General features: G+C 54.2%; 2 protein-coding genes across 2 annotated transcripts; both read right to left on the bottom strand.

Moving 5' to 3' along the window:
* Positions 1 to 2,034: 2,034 nt before the first annotated feature.
* FOXL1 (forkhead box L1) lies at positions 2,035 to 5,150 on the bottom strand. The gene is made up of 2 exons (XM_085071426.1): positions 4,527 to 5,150; positions 2,035 to 3,651 (listed from the first exon to the last, which is right to left on the bottom strand). Exon 2 carries the CDS (start codon positions 3,487 to 3,489, stop codon positions 2,611 to 2,613), a length of 879 nt encoding a protein of 292 aa, XP_084927552.1. The 5' UTR covers positions 3,490 to 3,651; positions 4,527 to 5,150; the 3' UTR covers positions 2,035 to 2,610.
* Positions 5,151 to 9,172: 4,022 nt separating this feature from the next.
* On the bottom strand, positions 9,173 to 12,159 carry FOXC2 (forkhead box C2). Its single transcript, XM_085071425.1, has one exon. The coding sequence runs from the start codon at positions 11,605 to 11,607 to the stop codon at positions 10,132 to 10,134; it is 1,476 nt and encodes a 491-aa protein (XP_084927551.1). The 5' UTR covers positions 11,608 to 12,159; the 3' UTR covers positions 9,173 to 10,131.
* Positions 12,160 to 18,000: the final 5,841 nt, after the last annotated feature.

Here is an 18,000-nt window from a genome sequence, read left to right as displayed (position 1 = left end):
CACTTCTCCCCAGTATTCCAGACTGGTGTTTATAGCCAGCCCTGAGAGGCTGGGAAAGGAAAGGCAGGAGGGAGAAGATTCCAGGGATGAGTGAAACGCTGGGTGGCGGTTCAGTGCCTGGCAGCTGCTTTTTTGGCTGGTGAAGCAGGTGTGAAACCATTGGCACCAATCCCTTGCAGCTTGTCAGGTCCTCGAGATTTCCGTGGCACCAAAATTCGCATGGATGTGGAGAGGATTAAAGGATGCTCAGTCCCATCCAAAGCACAGGAATTGGTGCATTGACATGCACACTCATTTCTCTGCAGTTGTTTTTATTTTATGTTTTTATTGTATGTTTTTACTGCCTGTTTTTATTGTACCACCACTTCTCCCCTCTCTCTAAACAGATGACGTGCAAAAGCCCTGTGTGGTTACTCATCCAGCCTGCTGGCAATACGACCCTTTTTCTTGGTATTCACCCCCTGTTACAGCACTGGCCTGATCCCAATTAATTCCAAATTGCCCCTCAGAGCTGTTCACTGGGTTCTGAGCTCACTGGAGTTAGTGTCACTTCTGTGCAGAGCATGTTAAGTTTACTAATTTCGCTCTCTCAAGCGAAACCAAAATCGAGCTCAGTGTGGCTTTTAAACGCTGCAGCTGTACTTGGTCCCACTCCACTCCACCAGAACAGAAATGAGATCAAATGTCAAAGCAAAGCTTCGCGAAGAAACAAATTCCCATTGCACAGAAAAAGCTGAGTTTCCAAAAAAAAGTGTCCGTGATAAAAATATACATTGTGTACGTATTAAACTGAGAGTTGCTTTGACCACTAAAAAACTGCTCTTGTGCAGAAAGGGCTCAAAGGGGGAGAGGTTGCACATGTGTGAGTAGGAAGGGAATAAAAGGCCTGTTTGCAGGGCCAGAAAGGTCTTTTTGGGGCTGGAATGGGAGCTGAGAGGTAACAAAACTAGGGGTCACAGCTGGGGGAACAAGTTAGGAGAAAGGGAAGGCGAGGAGATGAAGGCACAGGTTAACAGTGGTGAGTGAGAGAATAAATATCCAATTTGGGGGGTCAAACCCTTCCATGGGCCAGGCTGTGGGGACACCAGGGATGCAGGATATCAATAGATATCAACAGATATTCAAACAGGCGCTGTCAGAAATAGGATTTTTATTAAAGTCTATTTTGCAAATTTATTTTTTTAAAAAATTAAATCGCCTTTTTTAATTGCCTTTTTTCACACTGAGAAGCTGGAGCTCGGCCTGTCCAGGGATCTGCCTGTGAGCATCCTTTTTTTTTAGGAAGCTAAACCTCAGTTCCCACCTTTTGGAGGTTTTCTGTCCTTCCCCACATGAGAGCTCTTTGCCTTGAGCTGCAATGGGCACCCCATGTCCAAACGTCAGGGAACTGATGCCAGCCTTCCTCTGCAAAAACTGAATTCAAACTCACCTGAAAACCCCACATTTCCCATATCCAGGTGCTCATTTAAGGCCAGGCTTTCCCATTGAGATGGGAGAAGGGAAAGAGAAGGAGGAACAATCATTTTGGGGAACATTTCATCAGTTCCAGGGAAAAAGCAATTTCCCAGGAGCCTCTCCCATTTTTTCCATGGTCCATCCTGTCAGGATATTTGCTGCATCCACCAGCAGGCCCCACTCCTTCATCCTCCAGCACAGGCCAAGGGGTGTTTCACATCACACCAGCCACACTCCTGAACAAAAATACCTTTATTGGATATAGGTTTGGTTTCATAATGAAAATCAAGAATATAATTTTTTTTTCCAACGGGCATTTATCCACTAATATACAAAAAGCCTCTAAAATACGGAATATTCCGGATTTCTTGCAATGTGTCTGGATTCTTCCTTCTTTATGAAAAAAAAAAAGAAAATTTTAGAAACATAGCTGATGTCTTTTTCTTTTTTTTTTTTTTCTGGTATTTATCCCAGCCTCCACAACCCTGCCTCAGCCTTTTTTGCTCAGAAGCAACTGATCCCAGCAAGAGATGGAAAAGGAATAAATCTCCATGTTTGCTCATCCATCCCCCTCAGAAGCTCCGTGGGGATATTCCAAAACCCCAGTTCCACCCAGGGCTGGATCCCAGCGAGCAGGAATGTGCAGGGTGAGGCTGGATTGCTTGCTCTGCCAGTTCAGCTCCAGTTACCTGCCTTCCCCCACCGGGAGGACAGTGGGAATATCGGGAATTATGATGTGCCTGATTCGTGGCAAAACAACACTCAGCCTCCTCCCCTCCCCGCGATGGGGTGCGTTTGATTTTCAGAAGGAAAAATAAAAGAAGAAAACCAGAGACCTGCAGGGCTCGCCAGAAACCAGGTGTGAGGAACCTGAGGGATGCAAAGACTAAAGGTGCAGAGCAAAAAAAAAGTCGCTTTACCTTCCGAAGTCGCTCTGGCAGCGGGCGGGAGGCAACCGCTAAATAGAGTCCGCAGCGAAACGCGCCTTGAAAAATGCCCTGAAATCCTGAGACACCTTTCAAACATCGCTTTGGGGGTTTTTTTAGGTCTTTACCCGCGCGGTGAGGTCTGAGTCCGATCTCTCCCTCCCATCGCGCCCCCCGGAGCCGCTCGGAGCCATGGGGGGGGGGGGGCAGGCGTGAATTTTGGGGGCAACTACTGGAAATTAAACACCGCCTCGGAGAAGTGCAGCGGGAAGCAGGAGAGGAAGGGGATGCCGATGTGGTAGAGCCTGCCGTGCACCTGGGAGTCGAGCATGAGGGAGGCGTTCAGGGCTGGCCCGAAGGCGCCGCTGGCCACCAGCGAGCCGGCGGGGCTGTCCCGGCTGCTTTTGGGGGCTGCCCCGGGGGGCGGCGGCCGCAGCCCCTGCGCCAGGATGCTCTCGATGCTGAAGCTGCGGCCCCGGGAGCCGCTCTTGTGCGGCGGGGCGGCGGCGGGCAGCGGCGGCGGTGGTAAACCCCCGGGAGAAGCCGCCGCCACCCCTCCCGGCCGCGGGACCCCCGAGTCCCCCGGAGCCACCGCCGTCGCCGCCGCCGCCGCGCTGCCCTTGGCCCGCTTGGGCTCGACGGGGCGAGCGGGCGGCCCCGGCTGCTCGCCCCCCTTGGCGTCCGGCGGGGCAGCGGCTTTGGGCTTCCTCTTCCTGCGGCGGTAGTTGCCGTTCTCGAACATGTCGAGGCACCGCGGGTCCAGCGTCCAGTAGCTGCCCTTGCCCGGCCGGCCCTTCTCGCGGGGCACCTTGACGAAGCAGTCGTTGAGGGAGAGGTTGTGGCGGATGCTGTTCTGCCAGCCCTGCTTGTTGTCGTGGTAGAAGGGGAAGCGGTCCATGATGAACTGGTAGATGCCGCTGAGGGTCACCTTCTGGCCCGGCGCTTCCTTGATGGCCATGGCGATGAGGGCGATGTAGCTGTAGGGTGGTTTTTGGGGGGGGTCCTGCCGGGACATCGCCCCCCCGGCGGTGAAGCCGAGCGCGGCCGGGAGGTAAACCATGGAAGGGCTGCCCAGGGGGGAGAGGTGGCTGCCGTAGATGTGGCTCATCGCCGGCGGGATCCCAGCGCCGCGTTTTCCCCCTCGGAGCCGAGCGAAGGGACGGGGAAGGGCAGGAACCTGGGACGAGTCCACCGGGGAGCTGTTTGTGCGAGCTCAGCTCCCAGCCCTGCCTGAAGGAGCTCGCTCTGCCTCTGTCCCTGCTTCATAGCTCTTAAAAAAAAAAAAAAAAAAGGAGAAAAAAAAAAAAAAGTTAAATAATTGTTGTAAGTTTGCTATTATATGTTGACTTAGCGCTGGAAAATAAATTGTCTCTGATAAACAGTCGTTTGTGTTCTCAGCCCACCCACATTAATTAAAATTTCATTGCTACAAAACTCCGAGCTCTCTCCACGTGTCTCGCTGGTACCAGCCAATGGTCTCCGGGTTATTCCTTCATTTGTTTATAGAATTAGTCTGTTGATAAGTCTGCCCACCCAAGTCGAATCAAGCTGTGTTTATTTGGAAAAATTTCCGGGCACCCAATATATAAACGCACTGATCTGATGTTTGAAATATCACGTCCACCCTTTGACGCTGTAAGCACACACAGCGGAGCAGGATGTACACTGCTGGAGCTGGGGAGGAGCGGCCAGGGATCCCCGCAGCAAAACTGGGGCATTAAACAACAACAAAAAAAATTTAAAAAAAAATTGAAGAAAGGAAGAAAAAGGGGTGGATGAGAGGAGGAGGCAGCGCTGCGATGGGGAAGATGCAGAAGGGACTGTGGGGGGTTTTGAGGATGGAGGGGCTCAGGTGTGGAGGGGTCTTTTGCCCCTCCCATGCACGGACCCTGCTCTCCACCCCCGAGGACCCCCGAGGACCCCCGGGGACGGGCGAAGGGACAGCCGGTGCAGCCCTGCTCCCAGCCCGAGCAGGCAGGGCTGAGCCGGGGGAGACTGCAGCAAAAGGGGAGTTTGGCAGGCCCGAGGAGGAGGGTCAGTATTTGTGAATGCGGGCCTGTTGCTTTATATTATGTACTTTCCTGTTTATAACAAGGAGGGGGATTATAACAACTTTACAAGTGCACACAGCTGGCCGGTGCTTACATTAGGAATTTGTGATGCTCTTTTTCTGTGTAAACGTCCAGGTTTGGGGCTGTGCTTTCTGTTGTTGGATTTTTTTTTTTTTTTAATTTACTGACGTAACAGCTTTAATCCGAGGCCCCGAGGGATTCCGATGCAGTTGGGAGGTGTCGCCTGTGTCCCCTGTCCCCCCGCGGGTTGAGACCCTGTTCGGTGGAGCATCTTTTCTCCGGGCTGGGGAAGAAGAGGCCTGAGGGGGATTCTTTCTCCTTCCAAGAGAAATATCCCAACAGCGCAGCTCCAAAGAGCCTGCTGGGATTTTTACCTGGCCGGGGAGGAGGTAAAAGCCGAGCTCCCCCAGCACCACCCGGCCCTGGCGATTCCTCCACCTCCCCAGTCCCGGATTTCCCTGCAAATTCCCTTCCCCCTTGGGGTTTCTCTCCCACTGCCGCTCCCCGGTCGGGAGAAGGAGTTTCATCCCCGGGGTAAAAACCAGCGCGGTGCTGTGGAGCTCCGGATGCCTCCTGAAGGATTCAAAGCGCCAGGAGAGGCTGGGAAAGGCAGCCGAGGGGTGCAGGGAGGTGACTTCTCGGGCGGGGGTGTGGGGTCTCCCTTCCCACTGGCTGGGCCCACGCGTGGGAGGGAAATTCGCCCCTCAAACACCGCCCTCGCCCCTAATTCCGCATCCCTCCCCCGCCCCGCGCACCCCCGCCGGCCCCCGGGAGCTGCAGCACCCACCCGCCGCGCCAAAAGCGCAATAAACCCCAAATAAATACAAAGGGGAGGGAAAAGGAGGGATTTGGGGGCTCCCCGCCTCTCGACACTAGGGACCAGCACGCCCCGGCAGCCTCCCCGCCCCTGGAGCATCCTGGCCGGGGAGGGATGGAGCAGAGCGCGGCTGCTCTGCCCCGCCCGGCGCATCCTCCCAGCAGCCGGCCGAGGGTCTTCCCCCTTCTCCCCCCACCTCGGGGACTCCCCGCTCCTTGAGCCGCTCCAAGCACGGATTAGTAAAACAATAAATACTCGCGTGTACGGCAGGAGACAGTCCCACGGGCTCCCGCTCTCCCCCCGAGCTCCCTCCCCCAGCAAAATTCCTGCTTCCTCCCTTGTTTTCCCCTCTCGGCGGTGGGAAACCCTCGGAGGCGGGGATGCGGCTTTTCTCTCCGTTCCTTCTTCCCAGCTCTTGCGCTGCCTGTTGTCCCCGTTATCCCTTTTCTGCCGGAGCTCGCTGCGTTATCCGCAGGGGATCAACCCTCCGAGAGGCTGCGGCGGGGCCGGGCAAGCGAGGGAGGGGAGTCTTGTTGATGTTTTTGGTGCCGTCGCTCTTTCCCTGAACGGAAAAAAAAAAACAAACAACGCGGAGCCGGCGGTGGAGAAGCTCCCGGATGGGTTTCCCCTCCTCTCCAGCTGACGAGCCCCTTTTAAAGCAGCAGCAGCAGCGAGGAGAGGTCCTGCCCGGGGCTCCTGGGGGGAGCAGGGTGTAAATCAGTGCTCCCCATTTCTGCTGCATCCCGGAATAGGGGAACAGGGTAAATCAGTCCTGCTGGATCCCGGAGTGGAGGAACAGGGTGGAAATCAATGTTACCCAATCCTGCCTCATCCCGGGATGTGGGAACAGGGTGTAAATCAGTCCTGCTGCATCCCGGAGTGGGGGAAACAGGGTGTAAATCAGTGTTCCCCATTTCTGCCTCATCCCGAAATGGGGGAACAGGGTATAAATCAGTCCTGCCTCATCGCAGGATGGGGGAACAGGGCACAGATCAGTGCTTCCCTCTCCTGCTGCATCGCAATCTTGGCCGGGAGAAGGGGTGTGAACCAGAGCTCCCCTTTCCTGCTGCACCCCGGGATGGGGGAACAGGGCAAACATCCGTGCTCTCCACTCGTGCTGCATCCCAGCCCGGGGAGGAGCGGGAATGTGAATCAGAGCTCGCCGCTCCTGCTGCATCCCAGCCTGGGCTCCCCAGGAATGACCTCCCGGCAGGAGCTGCCCGCCCCTCTCCCCGGCCGTGCACGGCGCTGTGCAGTTCCGAGGTCACTCAGTATCGCCCCGGGATCAGGGATGGATTCCCTTCTCTCCTGGCCTTGCAATGCCGGCTGTGGGTTTTGTGCAAAATCCCCTCCAAAATGACGGGAGGGCTCACGGCCTTCCCCAAAAACCACTTGGCCAGAGCCTTCCCAGGAGCTCTGCGGAAGGTGGGATTGATTGGGAGGGACGAGACAGCTCGTGCTGGGCTGTGCAGAGGCCTGGGGGGATTCCTGAAGGGAATGTGTTTCACCCGAGGCCTGGAATATCAAGGAAACTCTCCCTTCGCTGGGATACTGGGACCTTCCCGGTGAGGATGAGATGGAAAATCGCTGCTCTTCTCCCCAAAACCGAAACTGTCCGGGCTTTTGCACAGGTTTGCAAACCCGGAGGTGAATGGCAACACGAGAATAAGATTAAAATACGTAAATAAATCCCATCCACCATGCTCATCCTCTTCCCGGAGCCACCCTGAGCCCCTGCCCGGGACCACTGGCCAGGCAGCAGCATCAGCCACCCCCCGGAGCCAAGCTTGCCCCCTTGACCAGCGGGGAGAGGGGCTAGGGGGTTCGTGCTGCTCCCTCGAGGGGCTGCAGAGCCAAATCTGCTCATGGAGCCACCCTGGGCCTTCCTCCTTCCTTCACTTCCTCCTTCCTTCCTTCCCCTCTGCTCGGCCGGGCTGCAGTCACCTGTCGCGACAGATTCCTATCGCGTTCCCGACCTCACTGTCCCAGCTTTCAAACCGAGTGACAAAACGATCCCCGCGCTTGGCTCTCGCCTCGGAAGCATCCCAAAAAAGGGGTTTGGGGCCCTGGTCCTGCCAAACCAGCCCACCCCAGAGGGCTCCCCGGGGGGTGCTGGGGGCGAGGGACAGTGACAGGACGGGACACAGAGAAGGGGACGATTCTCGCAGCCCCCAAGCCCTGCAGGGTGGGAAGGGGCAGAGGGGACTGGAGCAGCGCAGATCCCATCGGGAGCATCCCACAGGGGTGGGGAGAGAAACACCAGCGCGGGGTTGTGGGGGGAGAGGGGACCCCAGGAACTGTCCAGCAGCAGCGCGGGGGAGGTTGTAGGGCGCTGGGGTTGTCCCAAATATCGGTACGGCATCCCTCGGCATCCCATCCCTGCCCGAGGAACAGCGTCCCGGTGTGCTCAGCGCCCTTGGGATTTCTCGATGCTTTTGGGAAGCACCTGACTTCGGTCATCTCCCCCCCACAGCGTCCCCGGGATCCACGCGGGAAAAAATCCCACGGGAAGAGGGTCTGAACCGGGGGAGAATTCTTTCCCAATTCCCTTTTTTCCCCCCATTTATTTTCTTTTCACCATTTTACTCTCTTTATTTCCCTTTTACCCTATTTTTTAAAATCCTTTCCACTATTTATTTTTCTCTTATTAAGATAGCGCTTTGGATTTTATTTCATGTTAAAAAAAAGAAGAAGAAAATATAAAACTAAATTTCAAAACCACCTTCTGAGAGCCAGGAAAACGGCAGGAGTTTTTTTTTTACAAGAATGTTCCTTAAAATACAGATCAAGTGAGGCTCGGACATTTTTTTCTCATTTAAATCGAGAGTTTCGCTGCTTTTTGCCAGCTTTCGAGCGCAGGCGAAATTCAACCGGTCAAAACCAATTTAGATCATCGACTTGAACCGCCTGACGTGGGTATAATCCCACCCGAACCCCCAAAAATAGAGCTACGGGGCGCACTGGGGGGCTGCAGGAGGTGGGATGGAGCCACGATTGGGATTTATTCCCTGGAAATCCTGGCTGGATGTGATTTTGCAGCTGGGAAAGCAGCCTGGCTCCAGGGAGCTGGGCTTGAAAAGTTCCAGAGACCTCCTCAGCTCTGCTCTAGGCTCTGCCGGCATTCCCGTGCTTCCAGGATTGCCAAATCCTGCGCTTTTACCCCTGGATTAAAGCTTCTCGAGCAGGTTAAAGGACGATTTGGGAAAAGCCAGGATATCTAGCAGTGCCCGGCATTGGGAACAGGAGCTTAAACAGATAAAGAGAAGGTTAAAATCAGCCAATTCTCCAACCGAGAGAGGATTTCAAAACAGTGACATGATTCTCGAGTGAACTTTCCGCCTCGTTTTTTTACAGATTCCGCAGCGAGTTCGGGTTTAAATCATCACTCTCACCCCCGCACCCACCCGGAATTCCTTTAGAGAAAACCGAACGAGTAAATAAAAAGGATATTTTAGGGAGAGGGTTGTTTTCTGCCCTGGGAAGAGGAGGCTCCGGGCGCGGAGTGCGGAGCAGCGAGCAAGGGCCGCGGCGAGAGGAGCTGAAATTCCCTCCCTGCGCCTCCTGTTCTCCCTGTTTTCCCCACCGGAGGCCTGGGAAAACTCCCTAAATTTCCAGCAGGCAAGGATTCGGGGTTGAGGGGCTCAGCCCTGGCTGCCCCCGCCGTGATTTCCTTCCCCACCTCCCAGAGGTTGTACAATTCCAGCTCTTCACGCGAATGAAATTTTTTCATCCAAGAAAGAATCCTCAGAAAGCTTCAGGAAAACGAGTTTGTTTTAAAAGCAGCCAGTGCCACGTTTGGTGAGTGAAGGAAAGGTGAAGGGAGGGGGGAAAAATACTGAAGAAAAATAAAAAAAAAAAACCACCCCGGTTTATACACAGAGAAGCGCCAGACTTGGAGCAGAAAAAAACCAGCATGGATTTATTTTAAGGTAAGTACAACAATTAGGACCACATAAGACAAACGAACTTTGAAGCAGGTTAAAGCGAATAGTCCTTAGGAATGGCAAAGGTGAAATCTATTATACAAAAAACATCACACGTCGTAAATAATAATAAAAAAAAAAAGTATCAGATACTTTGTCTAATTTTTTTTTTCCTTAAAAAAGAAAAAAAAAATCCACCAGCAAAAAATAAATTATTTCCTCGTCTTGCGAAAAGAACAGCTCTAAAACGAAAGGAACTCTATTGCATAATTGTACACAGAAGAAGAAAAAGAAGAAGAAATCACTTGTCGTTAATTTGGAAGTTAGGAACCGTTGGGCGAGACAAAAAATAATCCAGTGAACTCAACTTTAAATATTATATTAATGGCTCTGAAAAATCAGCCTGATTAGAAATCCACACATTTTTTACAGCACAACAGAGAACTTAAAAAATACCCAGGACATATATTTATATATATATTTATAAACTTTTTTTTTTCCTTTTAAAACGTATAAATGGTCGTTGTGATATTGGTCCATAACTTATTTTTCTGAGACCCCCTATACTTTAGCATATAAAATTTGCCACTTTTAGATAGACATATATATATATATAATTTTTTTCAGACGTTTTTCTTTTCTTTCTTTTTTTTTATTTTTTTTTAATTTTTATTTTTAAATGAGAGATCCCCCTTTTTTCAAGTAAAATATACTTGTCCAGAATTTAAGGAGGCCCAAACCGGGGCTTTTGAGGATCTTCAAACTCTGTGGTCGCAAGCTCCACGGGGAAGCTGTCAGATATTTTTTTATTATTTTATTTTCCTGCGTTTGCTGCGGGTTTATTTCTCCCGATTTATTTTTAATAATTATTATTAATATTTTTTTTTCCCAAACGTTTTGCTTTCGAACGGGCCTAGGCGAGGGGGTTTGGCGGCTCCTCAGTACTTAGTGCAGTCGTAGGAATAAGGAGCGGCGTGGCGATAAAGGGAGGGCGCGGATCTGTAGGGGATCTGACAGGCCGAGTTGCTGCTCACCTGATGCTCGCTCAGCGCCGCGCTCTCCATCCCCAGCCGGTGCGACGTGAACATCTCCCGCACGTTGGGAAAAGTCTGCTGCTGAGAGCCGAACGTGTGCCCGGGCAGGTGGCTCAGCTCAGCGCCGTGGTTGAGGTACCAGGATGCCGGCGGCTGTCCCCCCGCCGCCCCTCCGCCGCCGCCGCCGCCTCCTCCGTGCGGATGCCCGCCGCCCAGCGCTCCGTCCTGCCCCGCCGGCAGGCTCAGCGTGCCCAGAGGCGACGGGGCGCCGGTGGGATGCTCGGCCAGCCCGTCCTCCAGCGGGGCGCACATGTGGCCCGGCCTGTCGCCGCTGTAGAGGCTCATGGCCCGCATGCTGCAGTGGTAGCTCCCACTAGTGTCCAGCGCCTGGCTGCACGCCGCGCTGTAGCCCGACGGCTGCCCCGCGGGGTAGCCCAGCGCCAGCCCGCCGCCCGTCCGGCCCGAGGCGGCACTCACCGGGCTCAGGTCCCCCGCGGGGGAAGTCCGCAGGGTCATGATGCTCTCCACGCTGAAGCCCGGCAGCCCGTTGCCGGCCGGGTGGTGCTCGGGCAGCGATGCCTCCGGGGAGGCGGCGGCGGGCGGCGAGGCGGCGCTGCGGGGGCTGTCCCGCATGGCCCCGCCGCTGGCCGGGCTCAGCGTCTCCACCTTGGTGATCACGGGCAGCTCGGGAGACGCCGTCTCGCTCTTGATCACCACCTTCTTCTCGGAGGCCGGCGCCGAGGCGGAGGAAGAGGAAGAGGAGGAGGAGGCTTCCTTGGGGAGGTCGGCGCCGGGCAGCCCGGGGGGCTTGGGCTGCTCCTTCAGCAGCCGTTCCCGGGCCTCCTCCTTCTCCTTGGAGACGTCCTTCTTCTTGAAGCGTCTCCGGCGGCGCAGGAAGCTGCCGTTCTCGAACATGTTGTACGAGTCGGGGTCCAGCGTCCAGTAGCTGCCCTTGCCCGGCTTCTTGTCGTCGCGGGGCACCTTGACGAAGCACTCGTTGAGGGAGAGGTTGTGGCGGATGCTGTTCTGCCAGCCCTGCTTGTTCTCTCGGTAGAAAGGGAAGCGGTCCATGATGAACTGGTAAATCCCATTGAGCGTGATCTTCTTGTCGGGGGCGTTCTGGATGGCCATGGTGATGAGGGCGATGTAGCTGTAAGGTGGCTTCACCAGGTCCTTGGGGGCGGTGGGTTGGTGCGGGTGGTAGGGGCCGTAGGAGCGCCCCATGCCCGCCGCGTACTGCTCGGCGTGGCCCGAATAGACGCTCATGGGGTTGCCCATGCCGCCGTACGTCCCGGCAGCCCGGTAGTAGTTCTGCTCGCTTAAATACGGCACCACTCCCAAAGCGTTGGGGTCCGAGACGGAGTAGCGAGCCTGCATCATGGAGAGGGGCTTCCCGCGGCCGGGCAGGCGAGGAGGAAGAGGAGGAGGGTGGAAGGGCCTCACCCCCGTCCGGGACCCCTCTGCGGAGAAGGGAGAGAGCGGGAGAGAGAGAGAGAGAGAGTCTCGGAGCCGAGCTAAATCCCAGCGTGTCCTCTAGCAGCGGCACCGCAGCGGCATCCTCCGGGTCGCCGGGGGCACGGTGGTCTCTGGCGGCCTCTCCCTCCCTCTGTATGACTGTGATTCTTGTACACACGCCTAGGGCCCGCGGCGGCAGCGGGCAGTGCTGCGGGGAGCTGGGCTGGGGGGGCGGCCTGTTCTCGCAGGAACAGGGGAATTTAAAAAAAAAAAACAAAACAAAACAAAAATTAAGAATTTTTAAAAAAAAATCGGGGAAAAAAAATTTTAAAAAGAAGAAGAAGACGAAAAAAGCAGCCCTCGCGGAAAAGCCAGTCCTTGTCACAACAACGGCCCGAAAGGTTCCGGAGCCCCCGGAGGGGTGCGGAGCCGCCGAGCTCCCTCCCGGCCGAGCCGCGCAGCTTCCAAACTCTCCCCGCGCCGCCGCCGCGCTTTTACTCCCCGCTGGCCCCGCCCCCCGCCGCCGCCACCGGCCAATGGGAGCGCGGGACGCCGCGGCCGCAGCCAATGGGAGCGCGGGACGCGGCGGCGGTGGCGCTGGCGAACTGCCCCCGCGCGCTCCCGGCCCGCGCCGCTCCCGAGCCGCCGAGCGAGCCGCGCTCCGCACCGTACAGCACCGTACAGCACCGGACCGCTCCGCACCGCACCGTACCGCACCGCACCGTACAGCACCGGCCAGCCGCACTGCCCCGCACCTCACCGCACCGCACCGTACCGTACCATACCGCACCGCACCCTACCCTACCGTACCGTACCGTACCGCACCGCACCGCACCGCACAGCCCCGCACGGCCCCGCACCGTACCGGCCAGCCTCACCGCACCGCCCCTCACCGCACCGCACCGCCCCGCACCCCCTCCGCCACCGCTGGGCCCCCCAAACAGCCCGCAGCCCAGCCGCCCCGGCCGGCGGATCTGCCCGCTGCCCGCCCCGCGGCATGCTGAGAAGTTTCGAAGCACTTTCCGCGGGCAGGTTGCTGCCCGGACCGGCGGGAGTCGCGACACCGCGCTCGTCGCCCCGTAGTGCCGATGTCACGGCGGCCCTGTGCCGGGCAGGTCCCGCGTTCACCTTGTTAAATATATTTAAGTGAAAGGCCCGGCGGTTCCTCGGGAAAGGCCACTGGTCCCTCCCGCGGTGCTCCCCCGGTCCCCGTTTCGGCCCCGGTGGCTCGGCCGCTGCGGGTTCAGAGGTTCCCCTGCGGCTTCGGGGAGTTTAGGATATTTTATTATTATAAAAAAAAAAAAAAAACAAAACAACAAAATCACCACAAAACAGAGAGCGCGTTTCGGTGTCTATTTTTCTTTCGTTCCGGGCGTTGAGGCGGATTTTCTCGTGCCTGTGAAATCCGCCCCTCTGCCTTCTCCCTAATGAGTTCATTAGAGGCAATCAGAGTGGGACAATTAGGGACGCACGGTGACCAAGTGTAAACTCAAGTGTTGGGGGAAACTGCTGCGAATTGTTCTCTTCCACTCGAGAGAAGCGAGGATCTGCAGGGCGAAGGAACCCGAGGTGGGAAACCAGCGATTTCCCCTCTCCGCGGGGAAAAAAAAAATTGATAATATATCTCTAATCAAAGATAACTCTGCAAAATCGATCCGAGCCCGAAAAGACCAAGATAAGGCTGAAATGAATTAGCTGTCACTTCGGCTGGGCTCCTTCCCGCCGCCTCCCCCGAGCCTGGCTGCTGCCGCTCTGATTCCTAAGCGGTGATTTTTTGGGTTTCTTACACTGTAATTCTGCCTTCCCCTCCTTGCAATTTGTGTGGTTTCGTAAGGCTTTAAACAAAGATATTTTTTTCCCCCAAAGCCAGGCTGTGATTTTGGCTGGCTGCTGGGACCGAGGGTCGCTTTTCCCGCTCGCAGCCGGGCGGTGGGGACGAGACCGCAGGCGGCTCCGGCCGTGGGAACCCGGCGGAGCTGTTAATTACCGGAGATTTTCTTAATAAGAAAGGAAACGATTTTATGCGATAACCGGGGGGAGGGAAAAAAATTAAATCACGACGCAGCTCCTCGACGAGGAGGGATGGTTAAAAATGATCGGCGGTGGAAAAATGAATCGGGGAGTTGCTCCGGGCACTTCGAAATTGATTTTTAATTTTGATGGAAATAATTTTGAATGTTCGGGGTGGGTTTCGTACACCGAGAAAACGTCCGGGGTTATTATTATTTTTTTTGTGTGTGTGTGAAAACAAACAGTGAACTCAGCGAGATAAGCTGATTTTTTTTTTTTTTATGTAAGAATACGACCATAAGAGAAAACTTTTATTTTTTTCTGGAATCATTGGAGAACGACTTCACACTTTTCTGTTCGGTTTTCAAGTAAATCATATTTCTCCTAACAACTTGGGCTGTGCCTTAGCGTCCACAAGCACACGGCATTTCTCTAACGACATCATTTTTTAAAATGCAGGAATTCCTAAATGCAGGGTTTGAGCAAAGCCACCCCTACGGCGTCCCTGTGCTGTCCCTTCCCAGAAGCCTGGGACGCGCTGGAGAAATATCCTTGATGGAATCTTACCTCTCCTCGGCTGAAAACTTTACCGAGCTGAATTTCTACAGAACCCCCAGAAGCAGCAAAATTTCTCTGCTTGCCGCAGCTGGGGGCTGAGCAGAGACTGAACCAGCGGGCTCGGAAAAGCCAGAAATTGGAACGCTTTGAAGGGGGAAAAAAAAAATCAGCATTATGAAAAATACTCATTTTCCAAAGGGGCAGAGCAGGGAGAGGAGCCCCTTCGAGGAAGAGAGCGGGAGGCGCTTGGGAAAGCGGGACTGCCTTCGCCCGTTCTCCTCCGGTTTTGCTGTTTCAGTCTTTACCGAGGCAGCGGAGATTCTCAGGGCTCAGGGCTCTCCGGGCGCTGCCGGGGTTTCTCCCGGGGACATTCCCGGTGCCGTTCCCGATGTAGTTCCCGGGACTGTTCCCTATGCCGTTCTCGATGCCGTTCCCAGGGCCGTTCCCGGGGCCGTTCAGGGGCTATTCCCGGTGCCATTCCCTACGCCGTTCCCGATGCCGTTCCCAATGCCGTTCCCGGTGCTGTTCCGGGCTGTTCCCGGGCTATTCCCGGCACAGTTCCCGGGCTATTCCCGGCACAGTTCCCGCTGCCGTTCCCGGGCTATTCCCAATGCCGTTCCCGGTGCCGCTCCGCGCTCACCTGCCCGCGGGGGCTCTGCGCGGCGTGTGTCGCCCCCCAGGGGACACCGCGGGGACTGCAGCGCTCCCCGGCACCGCCCGTGTGCGACAGCGAGGGGACAGCGAGGGGACAGCGAGGGGAGCCGGGACAGAGATGGGGAAAATGAGAGGGGACAGCAGGGAGAGAGAGCGAGCAGGGGAAGGGGAAAATCAGGAGGAGTGGGAGAGAGAGAATGGAGATGGGGACAGCGGGGAGAGAGGATGAGTGGTGGAAAGAGGAGGGCAGAGGGAGAGGAGAAGTAGGGAAGGAATAGAGGAAGGAATAGAGGAAGGAAGGAAGGGAATAGAGGAAGGAAGGAAGGAAGGAAGGAAGGAAGGAAGGAAGGAAGGAAGGAAGGAAGGAAGGAAGGAAGGAAGGAAGGAAGGAAGGAAGGAAGGAAGGAAGGAAGGAAGGAAGACAGAAATAAGAGAAGGAAGGAGAAAAGATGAAGAAAAAAACAGACAAGAAAGAAATTAAAGGAGTGAGAGGGAAGGAGAAGAAGAAAAAATGAAACAAAAAGGAAGTAACAAAGAGAAAGAAGGAAAGAAAGAGGAAGACAGAAATAAAGGAAGAAAGAAGAAAAGAAGGAGAGAAAAAGCAAGAAAGAAGAGAGAGGAAAGCAGAAACGAGAGTGAAAAAAGAGGAAGATGGAAAGGAGAGAGAGCAAGAAAGACAGAAGAGAACAGCAGGAAAAAGAAGAAATAAGGAAATAAGGATAGAAAGAAATAGAGAGAAAAAAAGGAAAAGCCCTGTCTTGGCAATGCAAACAGTAGCATCAATCCAGCCAAAACCCACTGATGCACATAAGCTTCTCCCAGCTGTACATCTGTAGTGGAGAGGGCAGTTTCCTCTGGCTGACCCATCCCAGTTTGCCAGCAGCAGGACACATGGCTGGGCTCAGGCTGGCCCAGCCCAGCCCCACCTGCCCTCAGGTGCTTCCTGCACTGGGTTATTCCACAAACACAAAAATTCACTCACACACTGCTTATTCACACTGGAAATCCAGTTCACAGTGGGCCAAAAGACCAATTTCTAGTCCCTGACTAATGAAACCCTCATTTAAAACTCTTGCCTTTCAAATTTATTGTGTTTTTTTGATTTTCAGCATTGACCCCAAGCACAGCGTTATGGCTGGTTTGAGGCTCCTTTTTGGGGGAATTTGGGCTGTTTTTCATGGCTGTCCTGGTGTGTTCAGCCAGCAGTTCCACTGAATTATTCCTGCAGCACTAGGAGTTTCTCTCTGCGTTTTCCCCAGGGTTTGGATTCATCTGATTCATCTGTCCCTCCCTTTTCTCAGGTGTTTTCACCAATCCTGGGTGTTTCAAGTGAGACCTGCATTTCGTTTGTATCAAAATCCAGGATATTTATTTTTTAAACCTCTTTCACCCAGCTATTTTATTCAGCTTGGCAAAACAGATTTCAGAAGTGATTCAGGAACATCCAGCAGAGTGATTTAATTAATAAGGATATTATAGCCTGTCTGCTTCCCAAGGAAAAGAGAAGCTTTTCCATGACATCCACACGAGCTGCTGAAGCTGATGCTGCAGGGTGTGTGACAGAAGAGACCCTGCAGAAGGAATTTGGAGCAAAATCCAGCCCTGTGGAGACCAACCAGAGAATCCAGCCAGCAGAAAAGATGCCACCCATCAGCAAACTCCTCATTTTTTTAAGGCAAAGTACCTAAAAGCTCTTTTCTGGAAGCAAACCCAGGGAAGGAACAGCTTTGCTGAGGGTGGCTGGAGGGAGCTGTAGGTGGCCTGGAAGGATCTCAGCCCCACTTGGCTGTTAATGGATTAATTAATGGATTCATTACCAGCCCTGCTCTCCCTCCCTCGCTCAAAGAGGGATGTGCTGGAGTGGAAACAAGTGCTAGCCGAGGTGGGGACTTTGGGTGACACTGGACAGACTGCTGGCACTCCCAGCACAGTAAATTTCTCCCCACAGGTCTGATCCCCAACTCCCTGCAGAGACAGAGAAATCACCGCGAGTTTTCTGCGAGTAGGAAGTGCAGGAATGAGTTTCCAACCCTTCAGCCCAGCTGCACACGGGTGGTCTGCTGGGGCTGGAAGGATTCCCTCTGGCTCCCCATTGCAGCACCAGAGCTCCAAATCCCTTTTTTTTTGGATGCTCACGAGGGGTTCCAGTGAAAAGGTGAAGCCTCACCGCAGCTTTAATGCCAATATGCTGATATTGATATTAATGCAGATTTGGAAATCACTCCGAGCTGGAGGGGGAAAGACTCCTGAACTCAGCAGAGTCTTGGCCTCTGTGAAAAAATTAAAATTAAAAAAAAAATCTCAGTTCAGCAGTGAGAAAAGGAGTTTGCATCTGCCTGGCTCCATCTGCAAACTGTTCAGAGAGGAGCATCCCAGTTTGTTCTGCAGTTTTGGGTTGGCACAGCCACAGTCTGACAGTGGAGGAGGATCTGCAGCATCCCAGCCAAGCACACCAGGAACCAAACCCTAAAGACATTTCCCCCCTTCCCCAGCACACTTTAAAATAAACCTTGGTTATTTCATTGTTCCCATGACCTCTCCATCCCCCTGCGCTCAGGAATGTCGCGATTCTCAACGTCCTTCCCTCTTCTAGGGGTTAATTATCAAATACGCTAATTCTATAAATAATAAATCGTGCAAACAAGTCATTTCTTATCCTATTCAAGGCGAGCAAGAAGCGAACTCTCGGTAAGCCAGCAGGCTGGGAAACTCACGTAGAGGTTGGATATTGTTTGAGTCCCCAGCAGCCAATTTTAAATAGGAAAATAATTAATGGGGGGGTTGTTATTTTACAACAAGCAGGGTGGGTTTTTACCCGCGGCCATAAGATGGAATGAGAAGCCCATGGTATTTGAATAACGCAGTCTCACATTAACGCTCCAGCAGAGACATTTTTGGATTTAATTGCAGAAATAAGTCAGAACTACGGTGACCTTTCCTCGTCCCGCCGCGCGCTTCGCCTTCGAGGCTTTTTTGACCCCTCAGTGCTGCCGTAGCCGGAGGGGCGTGGCCAAATGGAGGCTCCGCCCCTTGTCCTGCCATGGAGGGAAGGGGCGGACCTAGCTTAGTGACGTCACTGTCCAGAGGGGTGCGGGT

The sequence above is a fragment of the Lichenostomus cassidix genome, chromosome 11 (genome assembly GCF_008360975.1).
Source record: "Lichenostomus cassidix isolate B80296 chromosome 11, HeHo_3.0, whole genome shotgun sequence".
Taxonomy (NCBI): Eukaryota; Metazoa; Chordata; class Aves; order Passeriformes; family Meliphagidae; genus Lichenostomus; species Lichenostomus cassidix.
The sequence above is the reverse complement of the archived record's forward strand: the minus strand, read 5'-3'. Positions and strand labels throughout refer to the sequence as shown.

What these genes read in the sequence shown, in the direction of transcription:
- FOXL1 (XM_085071426.1), bottom strand. Translation starts at nt 3,489, where the DNA reads ATGAGCCACATCTACGGCAGCCACCTCTCCCCCCTGGGCAGCCCTTCC.
- FOXC2 (XM_085071425.1), bottom strand. Translation starts at nt 11,607, where the DNA reads ATGATGCAGGCTCGCTACTCCGTCTCGGACCCCAACGCTTTGGGAGTG.